The sequence below is a fragment of the Anolis sagrei genome, chromosome 1, assembly GCF_037176765.1.
Source record: "Anolis sagrei isolate rAnoSag1 chromosome 1, rAnoSag1.mat, whole genome shotgun sequence".
In the NCBI taxonomy this organism is placed as follows: Eukaryota; Metazoa; Chordata; class Lepidosauria; order Squamata; family Dactyloidae; genus Anolis; species Anolis sagrei.
The window spans coordinates 179,451,341-179,471,054 of NC_090021.1; the positions used below are offsets into that span (position 1 = coordinate 179,451,341).

The 19,714-nt window shown below is 39.7% G+C and overlaps 1 protein-coding gene across 4 annotated transcripts in view; it reads left to right on the plus strand.

Annotated features, from left to right (window-relative positions):
* Positions 1–19,714, plus strand: part of HECW2 (HECT, C2 and WW domain containing E3 ubiquitin protein ligase 2) — a 271,624-nt gene that overhangs the window by 238,377 nt on the left and 13,533 nt on the right. For all 4 annotated transcript variants that reach the window (XM_060780832.2, XM_067470757.1, XM_060780840.2 and 1 more), the window contains exons 22-25: positions 9,985–10,137; positions 14,491–14,589; positions 15,656–15,785; positions 17,754–17,900. In XM_060780832.2, coding sequence (XP_060636815.2) covers positions 9,985–10,137; positions 14,491–14,589; positions 15,656–15,785; positions 17,754–17,900 — 529 coding nt within the window. The remainder of the gene's footprint in view (positions 1–9,984; positions 10,138–14,490; positions 14,590–15,655; positions 15,786–17,753; positions 17,901–19,714) is intronic.

Consider the following 19,714-nt stretch of genomic DNA (forward strand, 5'->3'; position numbering starts at 1 on the left):
CAATGTATACCTCATCCAGTCTCCAACCAATTCAACCTAGTTTGTGGCAGCCACAAAAGTGAAGTATCATGTAATTAAACAGGAAATAACACTTCCAAACCAGGAACAGAAAAAAAATTCAGATTTTGTTACATAGTGTAACGTTTGGCACATCCTACTGCTTACAGAACTCACTCAAGTTGTTGAATGGAGTCTGCCAGTATGCAATTGAAGTCTCATATGTCTCAGATTAAACACATCTATTTCAGGAAAACCCAAAAAGTGCATTGGAGAGCATACCTAAGGCAAAATTGTTGTAAAGACCAAAGTTGTATCAAACCAAATTCAGAATAGATTTGTGCAAAAGCACCAATACGAATTGGGTTTTTCAAAATATATCAGCCTATGAACATACTCAGAGCAGCGTTACAATCACTCTTACAGAATAGAATATGATTCAATTGTGCGTATAAATGGCCACCTACAAAACATAGTGCCTGGAGGGCATTATTCAGTAAAACAGCTGAGGAGCCAATGGCAATTCAGAAGAAGCGGTAGAGATCTACAGCAGAGATGGAGAAAACGTTCTTGGAAAAGCCATCACCCAAATGCTCTACAACCTGGGCTTTCAGAAGAGGGGTGAGAAAAAAGGAATTGCTGAGACATCTTCATACCAAAGCTCAAGTGCAGGTTGCAAAGTGGCATGTGAGAGACATGGGAAATACACAGAAAAGGATTCTCTGAACAGATGTGACCAACACTGAACTTTTTATCCTTCTCGCAAAACTCTTTACATGGGGCACAAAACCGCCCAGTGCTTATTGCCCTGAGAGCACCATCTGTGGAGAGACATTATTCTAAGTGGATGCAGTCTGAAGAAGAATTTCCTGTAAAATTACTCTGTATTTTGCTGCAGCCCGTCTGATCTGGCACTGGGAAAGTGGGCAAGGAGGGAAAGATGGATGGAGCAAATTATAGGATCATTCTAGAGGAAAACCTGCTTCAGATTGCAAGGCAGCAAGGAGTAGGATAGAGGTTCCTCTTCTAGCAGGACAACCACCCAAACACATTGCCAAAGTCAGATTGGAGCAGCTTAAAAATAAGAACTCTGATGTCTTGGAATAGCTCAGTCAAAGCATAGACCTCAATCTTCAGAGAATCTGTGCCAAGTCTTGAAAGTGACTGTTCAGCAACAATTCCTGTCTGGCATGGTGGAGCTAGAGAAGTTTTGCCAAAAAGAATGGGCAGAACTGCAGATCCAGATGTGAAAAGCTAACAAGGGACTTGCCGAAGAAGACTTGCAGCTGTCATTTCTTTCAATGGCATTTCCACCATGTATTGATTTTCCTGAATACTCATTCATCCAACAGGTGCCAGGTTGGTTGGTTTGCTTAACTTTAGATCATAATAAAAAAATATTTGCACCTTCAGAGTGTGGAGGATCCTGTGCACATCAGGTGGTAATAAAGCTAAGTCAATCCACATCAACTTCAGGCTGTTTACAAAATGTAGAAAGAGGGTGGGAGTAAATATAGAAAGTATGGCATTGGGATGAAAATGTGTAATAATATGAGAATGCAGAAACCCTCGCAAAAGTACCATCAGTATTTAGGTGTGGAAACAATCCTAGTAAAATGCCCTTCCTCGGACAGACAAACTCAAAAGGAAACCCCTGTCAAATATCCGGCCCATCCTCTGTCAGATATCAGCCAGCAAGCCAACACCTTCAATCAAGAAATAGCTTCCTAAGATCTACAGACACACACACAGGAACCTCTCAGCAAGCAAGAGTCCAAAAGTGGCAGGCTAATATCCAAAACCTCAATCAGTGGCTGAAACCAGAGACTTCCTCTGGGAACACAGAAGACTGGGCAACCTGGAAGGCACCAGACGATGCAGAGCTAACTTTAAGAATTGGGACTACAAGGTGGCGTCCACAACATGCGAGTGTGGAGAAGAGCAAACTGAAGACCACCTACTACAATGCAACCTGAGCCCTGCAACATGCACAATGGAGGACCTTCTCACAGTGGCCAGCTTCTGGTAAAAGGACATTTAGCATAATGCCAAGTTTTTAACTTTGTGGTTTTAAATACAGGGTTAGTCAAAATGCATAGGCCAATAAGCCATTCAATTGAATGGCTTATTGGCCTATGCATTTTGACTAACCCTGTACATTATAATTGTACCCTTAGTTCACTTCTGACATGATAAATAAATATAAATCCATCTACTATTTTTAAAAATGTGCTTCTTCTCTTTGCCTCGGTCTTCTCACAAAAAGAAAGTCATCTTCAACCTCAGCAAGATGGAGTGGATGAGGGATTGGAGGACATCCAACTCCAAATTGGGAAACAAGTCATACAGGAATACCTGGCCGCTCTTAATCAGTTCAAGTCCCCAGGGCCAGATCAACTACACCCCAGAGTATTGAAGGAACTAGCGGAAGTCATTTCGGAACCATTGGCAACCATCTTTGAGAGTGCTTGGAGAACAGGAGAAGTTCCAGCAGATTGGAGGAGGGCCAATGTGGTCCCAATCTTCAAGAAGGGAAAAAAGGATGACCCAAACAACTACCGTCCGGTCAGCCTCACGTCAATACCAGGCAAGATTCTGGAAAAGATTGTTAAGGAAGTGGTCTGCAAACACTTAGAAACAAATGTAGTCATCGCTAATAGTCAACATGGATTTATCAAAAACAAGTCATGTCAGATTAATCTGATCTCTTTCTTCGATAGAGCTACAAGCTGGGTAGACGCGGGGAATGCCATGGATGTAGCGTACCTGGATTTCAGTAAAGCCTTCGACAAGGTCCCCCATGACCTTCTGGCAAGGAAACTAGTACAATGTGGGCTAGGCAAAACTACGGTGAGGTGGATCTGGAATTGGTTAAATGGACGAACCCGGAGGGTGCTCACCTGGAAAGAAGTGACGAGCGGAGTGCCACAGGGTTCCGTCCTGGTCCGGTCCTGTTCAACATCTTTATTAATGACCTAGATGAAGGATTAGAAGGCAGGATCATCAAGTTTGCAGACGACACCAAATTGGGAGGGATAGCCAATACTCCAGAGGACAGGAGCAGGATTCAAAACGATCTTGACAGATTAGAGAGATGGGCCAAAACTAACAAAATGAAGTTCAACAGTGACAAATGCAAGATACTCCACTTTGGCAGGAAAACGAAATGCAAAGATACAGAATGGGGGACGCCTGGCTCGAGAGCAGTACGTGTGAAAAAGATCTTGGAGTCCTCGTGGACAACAAGTTAAACATGAGCCAACAATGTGATGTGGCGGCAAAAAAGCCAATGGGATTTTGGCCTGCATCAATAGGAGCATAGTGTCTAGATCTAGGGAAGTAATGCTACCCCTCTATTCTGTTTTGGTTAGACCACATCTGGAATATTGTGTCCAATTCTGGGCACCACAATTCAAGAGAGATATTGACAAGCTGGAATGTGTCCAGAGGAGTGCGACTAAAATGATAAAAGGTCTGGAGAACAAGCCCTATGAGGAGCGGCTTAAGGAGCTGGGCATGTTTAGCCTGAAGAAGAGAAGGCTGAGAGGGGATATGATAGCCATGTATAAATATGTGAGAGGAAGCCACAGGGAGGAGAGAGCAAGCTTGTTTTCTGCTTCCCTGGAGACTAGGACGCGGAACAATGGCTTCAAACTACAAGAGAGAAGATTCCATCTGAACATTAGGAAGAACTTCCTGACTGAGAGCCGTTCAGCAGTGGAACTCTCTGCCCCGGAGTGTGGTGGAGGCTCCTTCTTTGGAAGCTTTTAAACAGAGGCTGGATGGCCATCTGTCAGGGGTGATTTGAATGCAATATTCCTGCTTCTTGGCAGGGGGTTGGACTGGATGGCCCATGAGGTCTCTTCCAACTCTTTGATTCTATGATTCTATGAACAAAACCGGTGCCTTGTTCTTTGCTTAGCAGGTGCTGAGCTCTGAATAAAAACTGGTTAGAACTCATATGTTTGCAGTTTAAATAATACTTATGTTACGATACATATTAAAATGGTAGGTGTGGCACAGTGACTCCGGTTTTATTATCCAAATGGTTAAAAGAGATGATAGAGATCTCATTTGCTGATGGGGATGCTTGTCCTTCTCATTATCATACTTGTTATCTCTCTGAAATTAAATTCCTGCAACATCTAATTTAATGGGTTTCCATCTTAATTCCATTTCTAGCTAAGGCAGAAAAGGGAAGGCTGCTTAGTAAGTCAACATTGTCATTAAGAACATAAGTTGGGAGCTGATGATGTTAAAATTCACATTTTATTATTTACACATTGAGAGCGGATGTTGATAGGAAATTTCTTGTTTTAGTTTTGCTTCCCATCAAAATATTCATTTCTTTGAAAATTGCCCATGAGATAGCTCATTCTCGTTTAGCCTTCTTTCTGATTTGATCATTGTCTACATAAAGTGAGGCCTTTTCAGAGAACCATTCAAATAGATTAGTTTTTGTAAACATTTTGGAGTTTGTTGTTTGTGTGTGAGGAGTGACTTGAGAAACTGCAAGTTGCTTCTGGTGTGAGAGAATTGACCATCTGCAAGGATGTTGCCCAGGGGATGTCCAGATGTTTTGATGTTTTACCATCTTTGTGGGAAGCTTCTCTCATTTCCCTGCATGGGGAGCTAGAGCTGACAGAGGGAGCTCAACTTGCTCTTCTGAATTCAAATGGGTTTAATCCATTGCTTCACCAGGGGCTCCAACATTTTGGTAAGGCGAGACTGATACAGCATTGTGTAGCTATGATGGTTAATCTTCTGAAATAGAAAATGATTGTTGATCTTCTGAAATAGAAAATATTAACAAGTCAGGTTAATATTGTGGAAGTGAATGTTACTGATATTAAATAATCTGTGTGCTACATTTTCAAAAATGTATCCAGTATGGAAACACCCATTTAAGGCATTTGTGTGAACAGTAACTTGATAGAATTCAAGTTTGCTTATTTTTTCTGAGGTTTGTGCTCTATAAAGAAAAGAGGTTTTATATTATAAGAAATATTTAATTTGCTTAAATATGTATTCTGTGTTGGTTTTGTGTGAGATCTATTTAGTCTCGTTGTGGAGATAAAAAGTGGAGTATAAATAAACATAAACATAATAATACCAAATGGCAAGAAATTCACCAAAAAAAATATCCCCACTTGCTGTACATGGATGATCTAAAGCTTTATGGAAAATCAGAAACTGAAATGCAGTCACTGACCAACACAGTCAGACTCTTCAGCACTGACATCAGTATGGAGTTTGGCCTAGCTCAGTGGTTCTCAATCTGTGGAGTCCCCAGATGTTTTGGCCTTCAACTCCCAGACGTCCTAACAGCTGGTAAACTAGCTGGGATTTCTGGGAGTTGTAGGCCAAAACACCTGAGGACCCACAGGTTGAGAACCACTGGGCTAGACAAATGTGCCACAGTGGCATTAAAGAAAGGGAAAATTACTCACAGCAAGGGCATAGAGATCCCAAATGGACAAACTATAAAGTGCAATCAGACTGAAGCCTATAATTATTCTGGCATACTACAGCTGGACAATATTAAGCATGGACATGTGAAAAATGTGATCAGCAAATAATATGTAGAAAGGATCAGAAAGGTTTTGAGAGAGCAAATTAAATGGCAGAAATACGATCAAGGCTATCAACACCTGAGCCATTCTCATCATTAGATACACTGCTGAAATTGTGAACTGGACACAAGCAAAGCTGGATGATCTGGACAGAAAATCAAGAAAACTCATGACAAGCCACTACTCATTACACCTATGTAGTGATGTCGACAGACTTTACCTGTCCAGAAAATCAGGAGGCAGAAGGCTTCTGCAATTGAAACAAACATTAGAAGATAAACATTTACTGGCAGATTATGTGAAAGACAGTCAAGAATCAACATTGATGGAGATCCATAGTATAAAATCACTTAAAGTACAAAAGGTAGAGAGTGAATGCCATAAAAATACAGCAGAAGAGAAAACTGGCAAAAGAAGGCTCTTGTCCATGGACAGTTCCTGGGAAAAATTGATACGGAAAAACATGGATGTGGCTCACAAAAGGAGACGGAGGGCCTGATTCTGGCACCCAAGAACAAGCCATTAGAACAAATGTCATCAAAGCTAGAATTGGGAAGATGACAACAGATTCCAAGTGTAGACTCTTCAAGGAAGCAGGCAAAATGATGGATCATATACTCAGGTGCTGCAAGAAGATTGTGCAGATGGACTACAAGCAGAGGCATAGTACTGTTGCTCAGATGATGCACTGAAATTTGTGCCGCAAATACCATTTGACTGCGACATAAATCTGGTGGGAACACAAGCCTGATAATTTACAGAAAATGAACATGTCAAACTGCAAATTTTGAACTGCAAATACCCTGGCACAAGCCAGTCAAGGTGGTCCTAGTGGTGATTGGCACACTGGGTGCAGTGCCTAAAGACCTTGGCCTGCACTTGAACACAATCAGCGCAGACAAAATTACTATCTGTCAGCCCACCCTACTCAGATCTACATGCATCATTTGCTGATACATTACATAGTCATAGACACTTGGGAAGTGTCTGACGTGTGACACTTCCCAAGTGTCACAACCACCATAGTGATCTTGTTTGCTGTGTATTTATTTATTTTATTTACAACATTTCTACCCTGCCCTTCTCAACCCCCGAGGGGAGACTCAGAGTGGTGTACTAATCTTGTTGTAATAATAATAATAATAATAATAATAATAATAATAATAATATAAATCACTCCCATTTCAGAGCTGTGGCCTGACATTGTGTGCAGGCAGTCCCCAAGTTACAAACAAGATCGGTTCTGTAGGTTAGTTCTTAAGTTGAATTTGTCTGAAAGTCAGAACAGGTACATTTTATGTGTATGAGCCTTTTGCCCTTTGTTGGTTGGAGTTCCTGTTCATGAGAAAGTAAAGCATTTCATACCCACCTCCTTTGAGTTTCTTCATGTTTTGGTTTACATAATACATAATTAAAATGTTTTAAAATGTTACATCTTTTTCCTAAAACTATATTTATACAACTAGAAAGAGCCTCAACTATGTTGCAATAAAAAAAAGAAGGAAACGAACTATTTGAAGAATCTGACTGGCAGCTGAATGTGGATTGAATCCTCATTAATCTCTTTTGTTTATAATCCCATGAAGATTGGCAAAGCAGTGACTATAGCGCAGTGTCATTTAAGCCGTGGCAGATGATCATTTCAATGTGTGTCCACTTAAAACAGTTATTCTTGAAGTCAGTTTTCCTTCATTTTCTACGAGTTTATAACTGTTGGCCTCGGTTCACAAAAGCACCAGGTTACTTCAAGTAAATAAATAGAAAGAAAAAGATAAACTAGGAAAAATGAGAATTATTGGTTGTAAAGCTATGATAAAGTGAACCCGAAGATGTGATAGTATTTATAGGAGTATACTTTGTAGATCTTTTTTGAGCGAGTTGTTTTGAGGATGTTGTATATCTCCCTTTCCGTGTTTCCTAAGTGTCTAGAACTGGTAATGCAAACAAAAGCTGTTTTAGGAAGCAGCAGTAAAAACTAACCAAACACTTTCCCACAAAGAATGTTTTTGTCATAAGGCCAGGACAAAGGAGATTTGGATTTGGATACGCAAATCTCTTGCTCAACACATGTTGACTGTAGCATTTCCCAAGTTGGGCAGTACAACCATCATGTAGTGCACCACTATGAGTGAATCAGTCTGCAGTGTACATCAGCAAAGCAATGGTGAGATCCATGGGCTTTATTGCATGGAGATGGAAACTGGAATAGTAGCCAGTTATGTGATTTTTGTTGCCAGTCCACCACCTCCCTGCAATGAAGTGCCCTGATCCTGGGACTTAATTCATCTGTTTGGACACCTCTGTGGCAGCATCATCTGCTCTAACCTTGCTGGATTGTATGTATATGTGTGTGTGTGTACATACACACACACACACACATACACACACACCCAAGCAACTACCTTAAAATAGTAGTAAATGGGAGACAGATGGAGGACAGAGTTATGCCACCTTCCCAAACATACGACTTTGCACTTCAGAGTTATTGCAGTTGTGTATTGCCAGCAGTGGACTGATTTTGCCCATCATCATACCAGATTTTTTTCGTATCAGTAGCAACTTGAGAACTGCAAATCGCTTCTGGTGTGAGAGAATTGGCCGTCTGCAAGGACGTTGCCCAGGGGATGTTTGGATGTTTTACCATCCTGTGGGAAGTCCTCTCATGGAAAGCTGGAGCTGACCGATGGGAGCTCAACCCATCATTCCAGTAAGTTGCCACTGTTCTTCATCACAGGAATGCACAGGATAGTGACTCCCATAGTGTAATGTCCTCTATTTTGTGTCTTTTCTGGAGCTTTGTTTTTAAAGTCACAATTCCTCCTTTATGAGTTTGGTGCAAAGAGGTGTACAGTAGGTGTCAGTTACTCCTTGGTGCAGAGCTCTTAAAAAACTGGTGGGGTCTATAACACTATGTAACACGATTTTTGTTCCTGGGTTATAAATGTAATTTCTTAATTGGTACTATCATAAAAAATATAGAAAAAGTTTATTAAACTGCAAAAACCTTGTTTTTGCGGGACATCCTGTGGCACATTTTGCGATAGTTTTTCAATGACTATCTCATTGAGTCTCAACCTATTCAACATAGTTTGTGGCAGCCACAAAACAAAGTTTCTGGAGTAGACAACTACTTTTGAAATAGGTACAGCACAATTAAACAGGAAATAATGCTTTCAAACCAGGAACAGATTTTTTTTTCAAATTTTGTTACATAGTGTAATAGAACATAGAAACAATATGCCCATTTATGGCTGAAGCCATAAAGCGACTTCCAGTTTCGCACATCACTCTTGACACGGAGGGAAAAAAGGCTGAAAGGGGGATGCAGACAAACGCCAACATGATATGATGCTTAGAATGTCCCAGTAGGACTCAGGGAAACAGACAAACTCCATGAAGGTCGCTTGGCAGCTTTGGGACACCAATAATAATAATAATAATAATAATAATAATAATAATAATAAGGATAGTCACTGTCGCAATCCCAGGTGACAGCAGGATTGAAGAGAAACAACTGGAAAAGCTGACACGATATGAGGATTTAAAAATTGAACTGCAGACTCTGGCACAAACCAGTAAAGGTGGTCCCAGTGGTGATCGGCACACTGGGTGCAGTGCCAAAAGACCTTGGCCTGCACTTAAACACAATCGGCGCTGACAAAATTATCATCTGCCAGCTGCAGAAGGCCACCTTACTGGGATCTGCATGCATTATTCACCGATACATCACACAGTCCTAGACACTTGGGAAATGTCTAGGAAATGTGTAATCCAATTCAACAGCCATCAGAGTGTCTGCTGTGGAATCATCTTGTTGTGTTTCAAATAATAATAATAATAATAATAATTATTATTATTATTATTTATTGGTACCCCATCCTATCTCTGTGAGGGTGCATCTACCCTGTAGAATGAGCGCAGTTTAACACTACTTTAAAGGCCATGGCTCAATGCTATGGAAACATGGGAGTTGTAGTTTTACAAGTTGTAGTTTTATTCTCTGCCAAAGGGTGTGGGTGCCTCACCAAAATATAACTCCTTTGATGCTAAAGCATTGAGCCAAGTCAGTTAAAGTGCTGTCAAATTACATTAATTCTACAGTGTTGATGCACTCTTACTTTTTGTATTTTTGTGAAGATAAATTGCAAGTAACCTGTGTCCACTGAACCTGAGTTCTTTGGAGGTCATAAATAAATAAATACAACAAAATAGTAGTAGCAGGCCTGTATATAGAGAGCCAGCTAAATGGGAAACAATACCTTCTTTGTACCTTTAAATAGGTGGTAAACGATTACACTAGTTCAAGGGGAACAATTCAACAACTTCCAATACAGAACTCATGCGAATTACTGTGGTCTTGAATTATCTTCTATAACACTTATTCACCTTATATTTTTGTTTTCTCTTTTTAAAGACTGGATTATAGCGGGCCTTCAAGGGAATTCTTTTTCCTGGTATCAAGAGAACTCTTCAACCCGTATTATGGATTATTTGAATATTCAGCCAACGACACATACACTGTACAAATCAGTCCCATGTCTGCTTTTGTGGATAATCACCATGAATGGTAAGGATGATGAATCATCATGGTACTATTATTTTCTGCTGTTTTTATGAATCATTCGGCATACTCATGCTACTATTAAAAAACCATGTATGGGTGTGCTTATTTTCTTTTTGGTAAAAGAAAATAAGCACACCTGTACATGGTTTTTTAATAGTAGACTCAGAAAGGATAGTAAGCATTTAATTCTTTGCTGAGTGTTTTGTGGCATTAGCCAGTTACTGGGTTTCTATGAGATTTCCGGGCTGTATGGCCATGTTTCAGAAGCATTCTCTTCTGCCGTTTTGCTCACATCTATGGCAGGCATCCTCAGGGGTTGTAAGGTCTGCCATAGAGGTGGGTGAAACATTCGGAAATAATGCTTCTGGAACATGGCCATAAGCCTGAAATACTCACAGAAACCCAGTGATTCCAGCCATGAAAGCTTTCGACAACACATTAACCCAGTGTTTTTCAACCTGGGGGTCGGGACCCCTGGAGGGGTCGCGAGGGGGTGTTAGAAGGGCCACCAAAGACCACCAGAAAAACACAGTATTTTCTGTTGGTCATGAAGGTTCTGTGGGAAGTTTGGCCAATTCAGTCGTTGGTAGGATTCAGAATGCTCTTAGATTGTAGACGAACTATAAATCCCAGCAACTACAGCTCTCAAATGTCAAGGTCTATTTTCCCCAAACTCCACCAGTGTTTACATTTGGGCATATTGAGAATTCGTGCCTTTGATTGCAGGTGAACTAGAAATCCCAGCAACTACAACTACCAAATGTCAAGGTCTATTTTCCCCAAACTCCACTAGTGTTTACATTTGGGCATAATGAGAATTCGTGCCAGGTTTGGTTCAGATCCACCATTGTTTGATTCCACAGTGCTCTCTGGATGTAGGTGAACTACAACTACCAAAACTCAAGGTCAATCCCCACCAAACCCTTCCAGTATTTTCTGTTGGTCATGGGGGTTCTGTGTGCCAAGTTTGATTCAATTCCATAATTGGTGGAATTCGGAATGCTCTTTGATTGTAGGTGAACTATAAATCCCAGCAACTACAACCCCCACAGGACAAAATCAATACCTTCCCCCAATCCCCCCAGTATTCAAATTTGGGTGTATTGGGTATTTGTGCCAAATTTAGTCCAGTGTATGAAAATACATCCTGCATATCACATATTTACATTACGATTCATAACAGCAGCAAAATGACAGTTATGAAGTAGCAATGAAACTAATTTTATGGTTGGGGGTCACCATAACATGAGGAGGCACATTAAGGGGTCGTGGCATTAGGAAGGTTGAGAACCACTGCTAACCGTTTAGCTTTAAGACACCAGCACTCATATCTGTCATGAGGAAGCCTCTCTAGAGCTCTGCCACCTCCAAATTTCAGGTTTTCAACTCCCAATACATCAAAATATGAACGCAAACCTAATTAGCCAGCCTATATATATATATATTCTTTTTTACCAGTTTCTCTTCAGGCTATGGGATTGCACTAAAACTTATTCTTTGTAGTTTAGCTGTAAAATTTGCAGCTATGTTTTTTTTTAACAAGACAAGTTAAATCCTTGTCTTGTTTCTCACACTGTCAGCAGAGATGTGGTTTTGTGGATGACCGGCTTGTTTTTACCAGCTCTATGGGAATCCACACTTCTACTTGAAAGCAAACAGTTCCCTACTCTGTTAATTCTTGGTGCATGAAATGCAGGGAAACATTAAAGAGTCAAGTCAGCTGGAAAAAAGGAGATTTCAACCAGTGTTCTTCGCTTTTTGGTCTGAGCCCTTTCCATGAATACAGATTAAGGGATGTGGGTGGAAACCGTGACCCATTTTCGTACAGAGGAAAAACAAGGACTATCTATTCGGTGGAGTAGGAGCAGTTGTTTACAATTTCAGCACCTTTTAATATATATTTCACACTTAATAGTGTTTTGATACTACTTTTGCTCTCACAGCTGTCTCCCGCAGAATCATAGCTTTGTATATTGATGTGATATTAAAGATTTCTAGGAATTATAACCAACTGTGGTGCCTTAGAGTTTTCCATAGATCATTCTAATCACTTCACCAAACTAGAAATCCCAGGATTCCATGAGGAAGCTAAGAAGGCTAGATCTACACTATCACATTACATTCAGATTATCTGCTTTGAACTGGATTATATAGCAGTGTAGACTCACATTTTAATTGTAATGTATAATTGTAATTGTTTGTACTGGTATTGAATTTTTCCATTACTTATGTGTAAACCATTTTGAGTTCCCCTCGGGGTGAGAAAAGCGGTATACAAATATTGTAAGTAAATAAATTAATAAATAATATTTTATTTATTTCGTGTCAAAAGCATTGCATAAATATATTAGTATAAAATTAATAAGATAGAGGGAACACAAGCAGCTAAATAATTTTAGACCAAAACCAGGTAATGGTGACTGCATTGTCTGTAGCTTGAAACAGTTCTTCCTCTGTGCATGAGGCAGGGCATTGTGGGCAAGCATACAGATGTGGAGTTGTTTGTTCTGCTCCACAGTCGCACAGGGTGGAGGATTCTTCTAGGTAGTGCCATTTTGCCAGGTTGTCTTTTGATCTGCCCACTCCAATTCTGAGTCTGTTCAGGGACTTCCAAGTTACCCATTCTTGGTTTCCTGGAGGAAGACCTTCATGGAGGGCCATCCAATTGGGATTTGCTGGTTTAGCTGCACCAAAGGGGTGCTCTTTCTGTTGCTGGGGGAGCATTAAGAGAAATTGTGGTTCTTATGAAGTTTTGCCTTGATTTGAGTCTACTGGGAGGAGGCTGATAGCCATGCAGTGGATGGCTTTCACAGTGTTCAACCTTATTTCTCTCATGGTTGGCAGCAACTTCCTATCGCACATCATAGACTCGTATAATCCAACTCAAAGCAGATAATGTTGATTATCTGCTTTGATAATATGGATTATATGGCAGTGTAGATTCAGCTACAGCTAAACTGGAATCAAAGTGTGCAAAGATGCAGTGTACAGTAAATACAATCCTGCTCTGCCTTGCTTGCACAGTAGAAGTAAACAAACAAATCATGCACAGCATTATAAGAATTGGAATGGCATTTCTGCTAGTTCATATCAACAATATGTGTTGCTAGTGGGATTTCCGCAAATGTGATCCTGCATCTGTTGTCCCTAGGATTTTATAATGTCCACATTGTTGTTGTTGTTCATTTGTTCAGTCGCTTCTTACTCTTCGTGACCTCATGGACCAGCCCACGCCAGAGCTCCCTGTCGGCCGTCACCACCCCCAGCTCCTTCAAGGTCAAGCCAGTCACTTCAAGGATACCATCCATCCATCTTGCCCTTGGTCGGCCGCTCTTCCTTTTTCCTTCCATTTTCCCCAGCATCATTGTCTTCTCTAAGCTTTCCTGTCTTCTCATGATGTGGCCAAAGTACTTCATCTACCTGCCCAGTTGCTAGGGCTACAAGCCTTCCTTTTCAAGCCTTCCCTTCCCACTCCTGTTCCACTAGCATAACAAACAGAAATCCAGCAGCTGAAACATTTTTTTTCATGCCTGCACCTCCTGCTTTGTAAAGGCCTGGGTTTGCCTCTTTGTTTACTGCTGTCATGCAGATGCTAAAGGCATAGAGAATAAACAGTGATTTGTGTCCTCTCTCCAGTAATTTACTGACTTGGAGAACTGATGCGTGCTCTAGAATTCACAAACTTACTTCAGAATAAGAGTGTGTATCAGATCTGAACAAGAGCTTCAGAAAGTCTTCCCAGTCAGCATGACCAGTGCAAACTCATCCTATCATTGAAAACTAGAAATATATGAGTTCTAAATGTCAAAAATCTTCAGTGTCTCACTCCCTGCTGTGCTCCACATGGGGATTAAATAAAAATTCAATTAGTGAGGGCAGAATTGTTATTTGAAAAGACAATGCCCATATTTCCCCCCTGGTGTGCAAGGCACCCCATGTACACTGTCGTGACCATGTTAGCTGGGGATTCTGGCAGTAACAGTCCCCAAAAGTAATGTTTCTGAGCTCTGATCTAAATTTATTCCAAAGCGAGAGGCTTGAGACGTGCATACGTATCCTTAGCATAAATATTACAGTGGCTTCTAGCCTCCAAAGACTGATATTTGTGTGGGAACGTACTTTCTTTAAAGGTGAGTCCTTCTGCATAAGGCAGCTGAATTTATATGCATCAGTTACAAGAGTTTTCATATCTATATAATGCTGACGTGGAAAAGTAATGAAAACTACTGGCCTTGACATGTGTGTGAGCTGCATTTCCTTTTAAAATTATTTTGTGGTTGACATTATAAAAATTAATTGCTGAACCAACAGTAAAGTAAACGTAACTTGATTTTTTTCATTTCTTGTTTATTCCAGGTTCAGGTTTAGTGGCCGGATTCTTGGTCTCGCTCTCATACATCAGTATTTGTTAGATGCCTTCTTTACACGGCCATTTTATAAAGCCCTCCTCAGAATGTAAGTACAAGAATGATGCAGATCCCACCCAAACAGCAGAATGTTGTTAGAGAAGCTGAACATGTTTTGCCTACTCAATAGATGGCTGTATCAAATAATAAACTAATTCTAAGCAAAATGACATCTAGTAGTTAGGGTAGTTAGGGTATGAGTTGCATATATGTTATAGCAGTCCTTAGAGTTAAGGGGAAGGTTTAAATGGATTGATCCCAGTGACTGATTAGTAGAATGCAACACAACTCCCACAGGTCCACCAGTGTGAACATAATAATAATAATAATAATAATAATAATAATAATAGCAACAATAATACACTTTATTCCTATTCCGTCCTTCTCCCCTAGTGAATTACAGCATTTACATACATAAGAAAATATTCAGTGCTTTTACAATCATATACAATGAGACATACAAACACAAACAAAGGCAGAGGCTTCTCCTTTCATTTCTGGTTTCTGGGGGCCCCCAACACACATTCCAAAGTCAAAACTTGATTTTACAATCTGTATGTGGGATACTATTTTAATACACCTCTATATTATATATCATGGGACACGAGCATCCATAGATTTTGGTAGCCACAGTGGTGGAGATGGGTTCATGGTACCAAACTGCAGCTGACACCAAGAATCCACTATATGTGCTCTAAATGAAGGTTTTATGTATTTAGGAGAGTTATTTAGGATTTTAAGTTATCTACTACATTGCCATATAAAATCCCGTTTATCAATTCTGAACTGGATTATATAGCCGTGTAGACTCATATAAACCAGTTCAAAGCAGATAATCTGGATTATCTGCTTTGAGATCTGTATTATATGGCAGTGTAGAAGAGCCGTGAGATATGTCTTTGAAAACGAAACATTGCACATCGGATAAATAACTGTATCATTTGGAAAGATGTCTTTGCTGAGAAAGAATCTAATAGCAATGGTTCTTTAGATTCCTCTCTTTTTCTCCCTAGGATTGTACAAATGTCCTGTCTAACTTCTCTTCATCAGCACACAGCCATTATCACTGCCCTGCTGTCATTTCCATTCCTCTAATTTCTTCTTGTTTATGTTAGACTGTGTGACCTGAGTGACTTGGAATACCTTGATGAGGAGTTCCACCAGAGTTTGCAGTGGATGAAAGACAACGATATACATGATATCCTAGATCTCACATTCACTGTAAATGAAGAAGTCTTTGGACAGGTGTGAAACCCTACGGTTTTTTTTTTCATAGAGTCAATCTTATTATAGTTATTTTTAATATACTTTTCTTTCTATACCCTCTTCTATGTTCCTATGTTTTTGCTGAAATGTTGTGATGTTATTCTTTCTGTGGATTTCTACTTTCAATTATACAATATTTCACATTGCTATTGAAAAATATGGAACATTATTATTAGGTTGCTTGCCCAACCTAACTTTGAGTGATTTCTTGTTGTAAAAGTAATGTGAACACCAGAGTAGGAAGGTCCATAGCTCCAAAATCTTCTGAAAGTTATTAAGGTTTCCTGTTCCTTATCCAAATTAATGGTGCTATTCAGCATTTGAATTAGCAGGTACAATATAGAAAGACTTGGTGAGCTATTGTTGATTTGCATTAACAGCTGAAAAACATGTATTTAAAAAGGTGCACTTAAAACCAATTTAGATTGGAAAATTTACATCTTTGCATTAACAGCTGGAAAACACATGTTAAAAAGGTGTGCTTAAAACCTGATTTCAACTGGAAAATGCGTATCTTTGCTCAACTGTATATCCATGTAGTCAAGGAAAACAAATGACTTCATTCCTATACTCTGATGTGGACTGCTCCAGGGCATGTCTACATTTTAAAATCTGAAACAGCTGATCAGGGTTGTAAACAAATGAAGCTACAGGCACATGTGTGGCTAAATGGCAGCACAATTAGAAAGCAGTTACAAGGTGAACTCTCTGTGACCATTCCTTTGTTTTCATGTTTATGAAATTAAACAGAGCTTGAATTTACAAGACTGTGAAGAGATAATAAGAAATCTGCTTGTGTGCATATTCCAATATCTGAATCAGCGCTTATGAGGTCCAGCGCATCTTGGAATGTCAATTTTTTAAAAAAAGAAAATTTCTGGCAAATGTCCCCTATTCATCTTGCAGATTTCTAAAATCTGCCACAAACGAAGGTGTCAGAATGTCGGGGGAGCATTTACCGGGACTGACAGCTCCAATTATGGACTGGCTGTTAGGTTTCACGATTTTTTACTCCATTTATTTGTCCCAAATCATGATGCTGTCTGGAAGCGCCCTGAAATTATGGGTTTCTTTCCATGAGTGTTAATATGGGGCACAGGATGCCTGGTTTCCTTCACTGTGCTGGAGCCACCTCATTGGGGGAGGGCAGTTCTCTCACTTAGCAAGGAGTGGGCAAACTTTTCCAAAGAATCTTTGAAGCTGGAGAAGTAAGTCCCTTCTTGGTTCATATGTAACCACTTGCTGCCTAAAAGGATCATGTCTAATTGGCGCATTGCATAACAGCACATTGGATGAGGCAAGGAGCAATGGTATTGTGTGAGGGATGTGGATTGTACATCCATTCCTAAAAGCTGGAGCCGGTGGCACTGATAAAAGGACTGCTAGAAGTTACCATCCTGAAACGGATCCCCAGCTATGTGGAAGACTACTTTTGACACTTGCCACCCTACAGAACTCACCATTTAATTTGTGACAAGAGGGGACTTCGGCTGGATCTATACTGCCATATAGTCCAGGTTATCAAATCAAATAATCCATATTATCTGCTTTGAACTGGATTATATGAGTCTGCACTGCCATATGATCTAGTTCAAAGCAGATAACCTGGATTTTATATGACAGTGTAGATGGGGTCTTAGATCAAAATGCTTTTGTGCCCTTATACATGAATTCTTCTTGCAAGGAAGCTTCATTTACAATCTGCAGATGTTTTTTAAAGAAACTGTAAAGTCTTCTTTGTATCTTCCACCTCGGAAATTTCTTGCCTTGTCCACGATCCTATTGACTCAAGAAGAGAGGGTTGGTGTCCTTTTGTGCTGTCCAGGTTTCACCAGAAGGACTTTAATCAGACAGTTGAGGAAATTATCATAAACAGCTTTGTGTATAGTAAGTTATGTTTGCAATAGAACCTCCTTTGTGACATTTTGGTGGTTGTTTGTCTTTAAGATTACGGAACGGGAACTGAAGCCTGGGGGTGCCAACATCCCAGTCACAGAAAAGAACAAGAAGGAATATATAGAGCGAATGGTAAAATGGAGAATTGAGAGAGGTGTTGTGCAGCAAACAGAGAGTCTAGTTCGGGGTTTCTATGAGGTAAAAAAAAAAAGCAGTAGTGCTCTTATTTTGTTTCCAATATATTATTATATATTATTAAGTGTCTCCACACTTACCCCATTCAGCAGAATTATTTATGATCTGCAATTAATTCTTGTCCTGCAAACTAGTTAAATTGTACTGAGAAATACTACTGTTGTGTGTGGGGAATTCATACATAACGTCACTGAGTCAAGCAACAAGGCTACATTTTACAAGGAAGTGGAAAATCTAATGATTACCAGTCACACATCTAAAGAGTCAACGCATAATGTGCATTCATTCAGAGGGCAATATTTTGATTTTCGATTTACCTTCCATCCTGTTATGATTTGCTAAAATCTACTTAGTTTACTCTCAAACTGTTTGCTTAGTATTTTCTTGAGTCAGATTGAGAAGAGGTCCTAATCTCCAGTCAGAGACATCAGTTTTACAAGATGAATGTTGCAACAAGAAGGATTTGTGGTGACTGCCAATACCAGCGAGACTAAGGGCCTCATCACACTAGAGAATGAATCCACTTTATATCCGGTTTCTGCCTCCTGCAGAATTCTGGGGTTTGTAGTTTAGGGAGGCGCTATTAACAGAACTCTGCAGAAGGCAAAAACCGTATTAAAGTGGATTCATTCTCTAGTGTGATGAAGTAGTAGATCAATCCAGTAAGACTAGATCCATTGATCCTTTGAATCAACTAAACTTACATTTGTGTCGACCTACTATTTAGCAGTTCACCCAGTGGCCCTACTTCTGATTAGAATTACATTTGACATAGCACTTATTTATTTATTGTGTCAGAAGTGAACTGAGTGTACAATTATAGTGTATTTTAAAAACACACGAACAAAGTTAAAAACTTGGCATTATACTAGATTTCCTTTGACCAGAAGTTGGCCTCTGGTGTTGCTGTGAGAAGGTCCTCCACTGTGCATGTGGTAGGGCTCAGGTTGCATTGTAGTAGGTGATCTGTGGTTTTCTCTTCTCCACACTCGCATGTCATGGACTCAACTTTGTGGCCCCATTTTTAATAATAATAATAATAATAATAATAATAATAATAATAATAATAACAACAACAACTTTTTTTATATCCCACCAACCATCTCCCCTATGGGACTCGGGGCGGCTTGCAAGGCACACGCCCAATATTACAATTAAAACACATATGTAAAACACTTCAACCAATTAAAACATCAGATAAAACAAATAACAACACAGTTGAAAGCAATATAAAGGTTTCTTAAGGTTGACTCTGCATCTCGTAGTGCCAGAGCGCAGTCTGGTCAGCACCTTCCAAGTCACTCAGTGTGCTAATAGTGTCTATCCTTAGATATCAGAATTAAAACATTTTCCAAGTCTCCATATATTCTCTACCCTGTTAAATCTATGCTGATAATGATTTTCTTAAACATAAAAATTAGCTGCCACATGAGGTAAATTGTCCAGGAACCATCATTTCTATTGGCCAACTATCAACAGTAATTCTTAGGTGCTCATTTCATATCTATAAAGCAAATCCTGCTGGAGCATCTGACACTATGTTTTGAGGCTGCACCGTATATATTAGTGCTAGATAATATGTTTCATTGGTATTTTTATATGATAACCATATTATTGCTGGTAGATTACACTATGTAACAAAATTTGGGGGAAAATCTGTTCCTGATTTGAAAGTGTTATTCCTGTTTAATGATAATAATAATAATAATAATTATAATTATAATTATAATAATCTTTATTTATACCCCACCACCATCTCCCCAGAGGGGACTCGGGGTGGCTAACATGAGGCCAAGCCCAAAGATACAATACAGCAA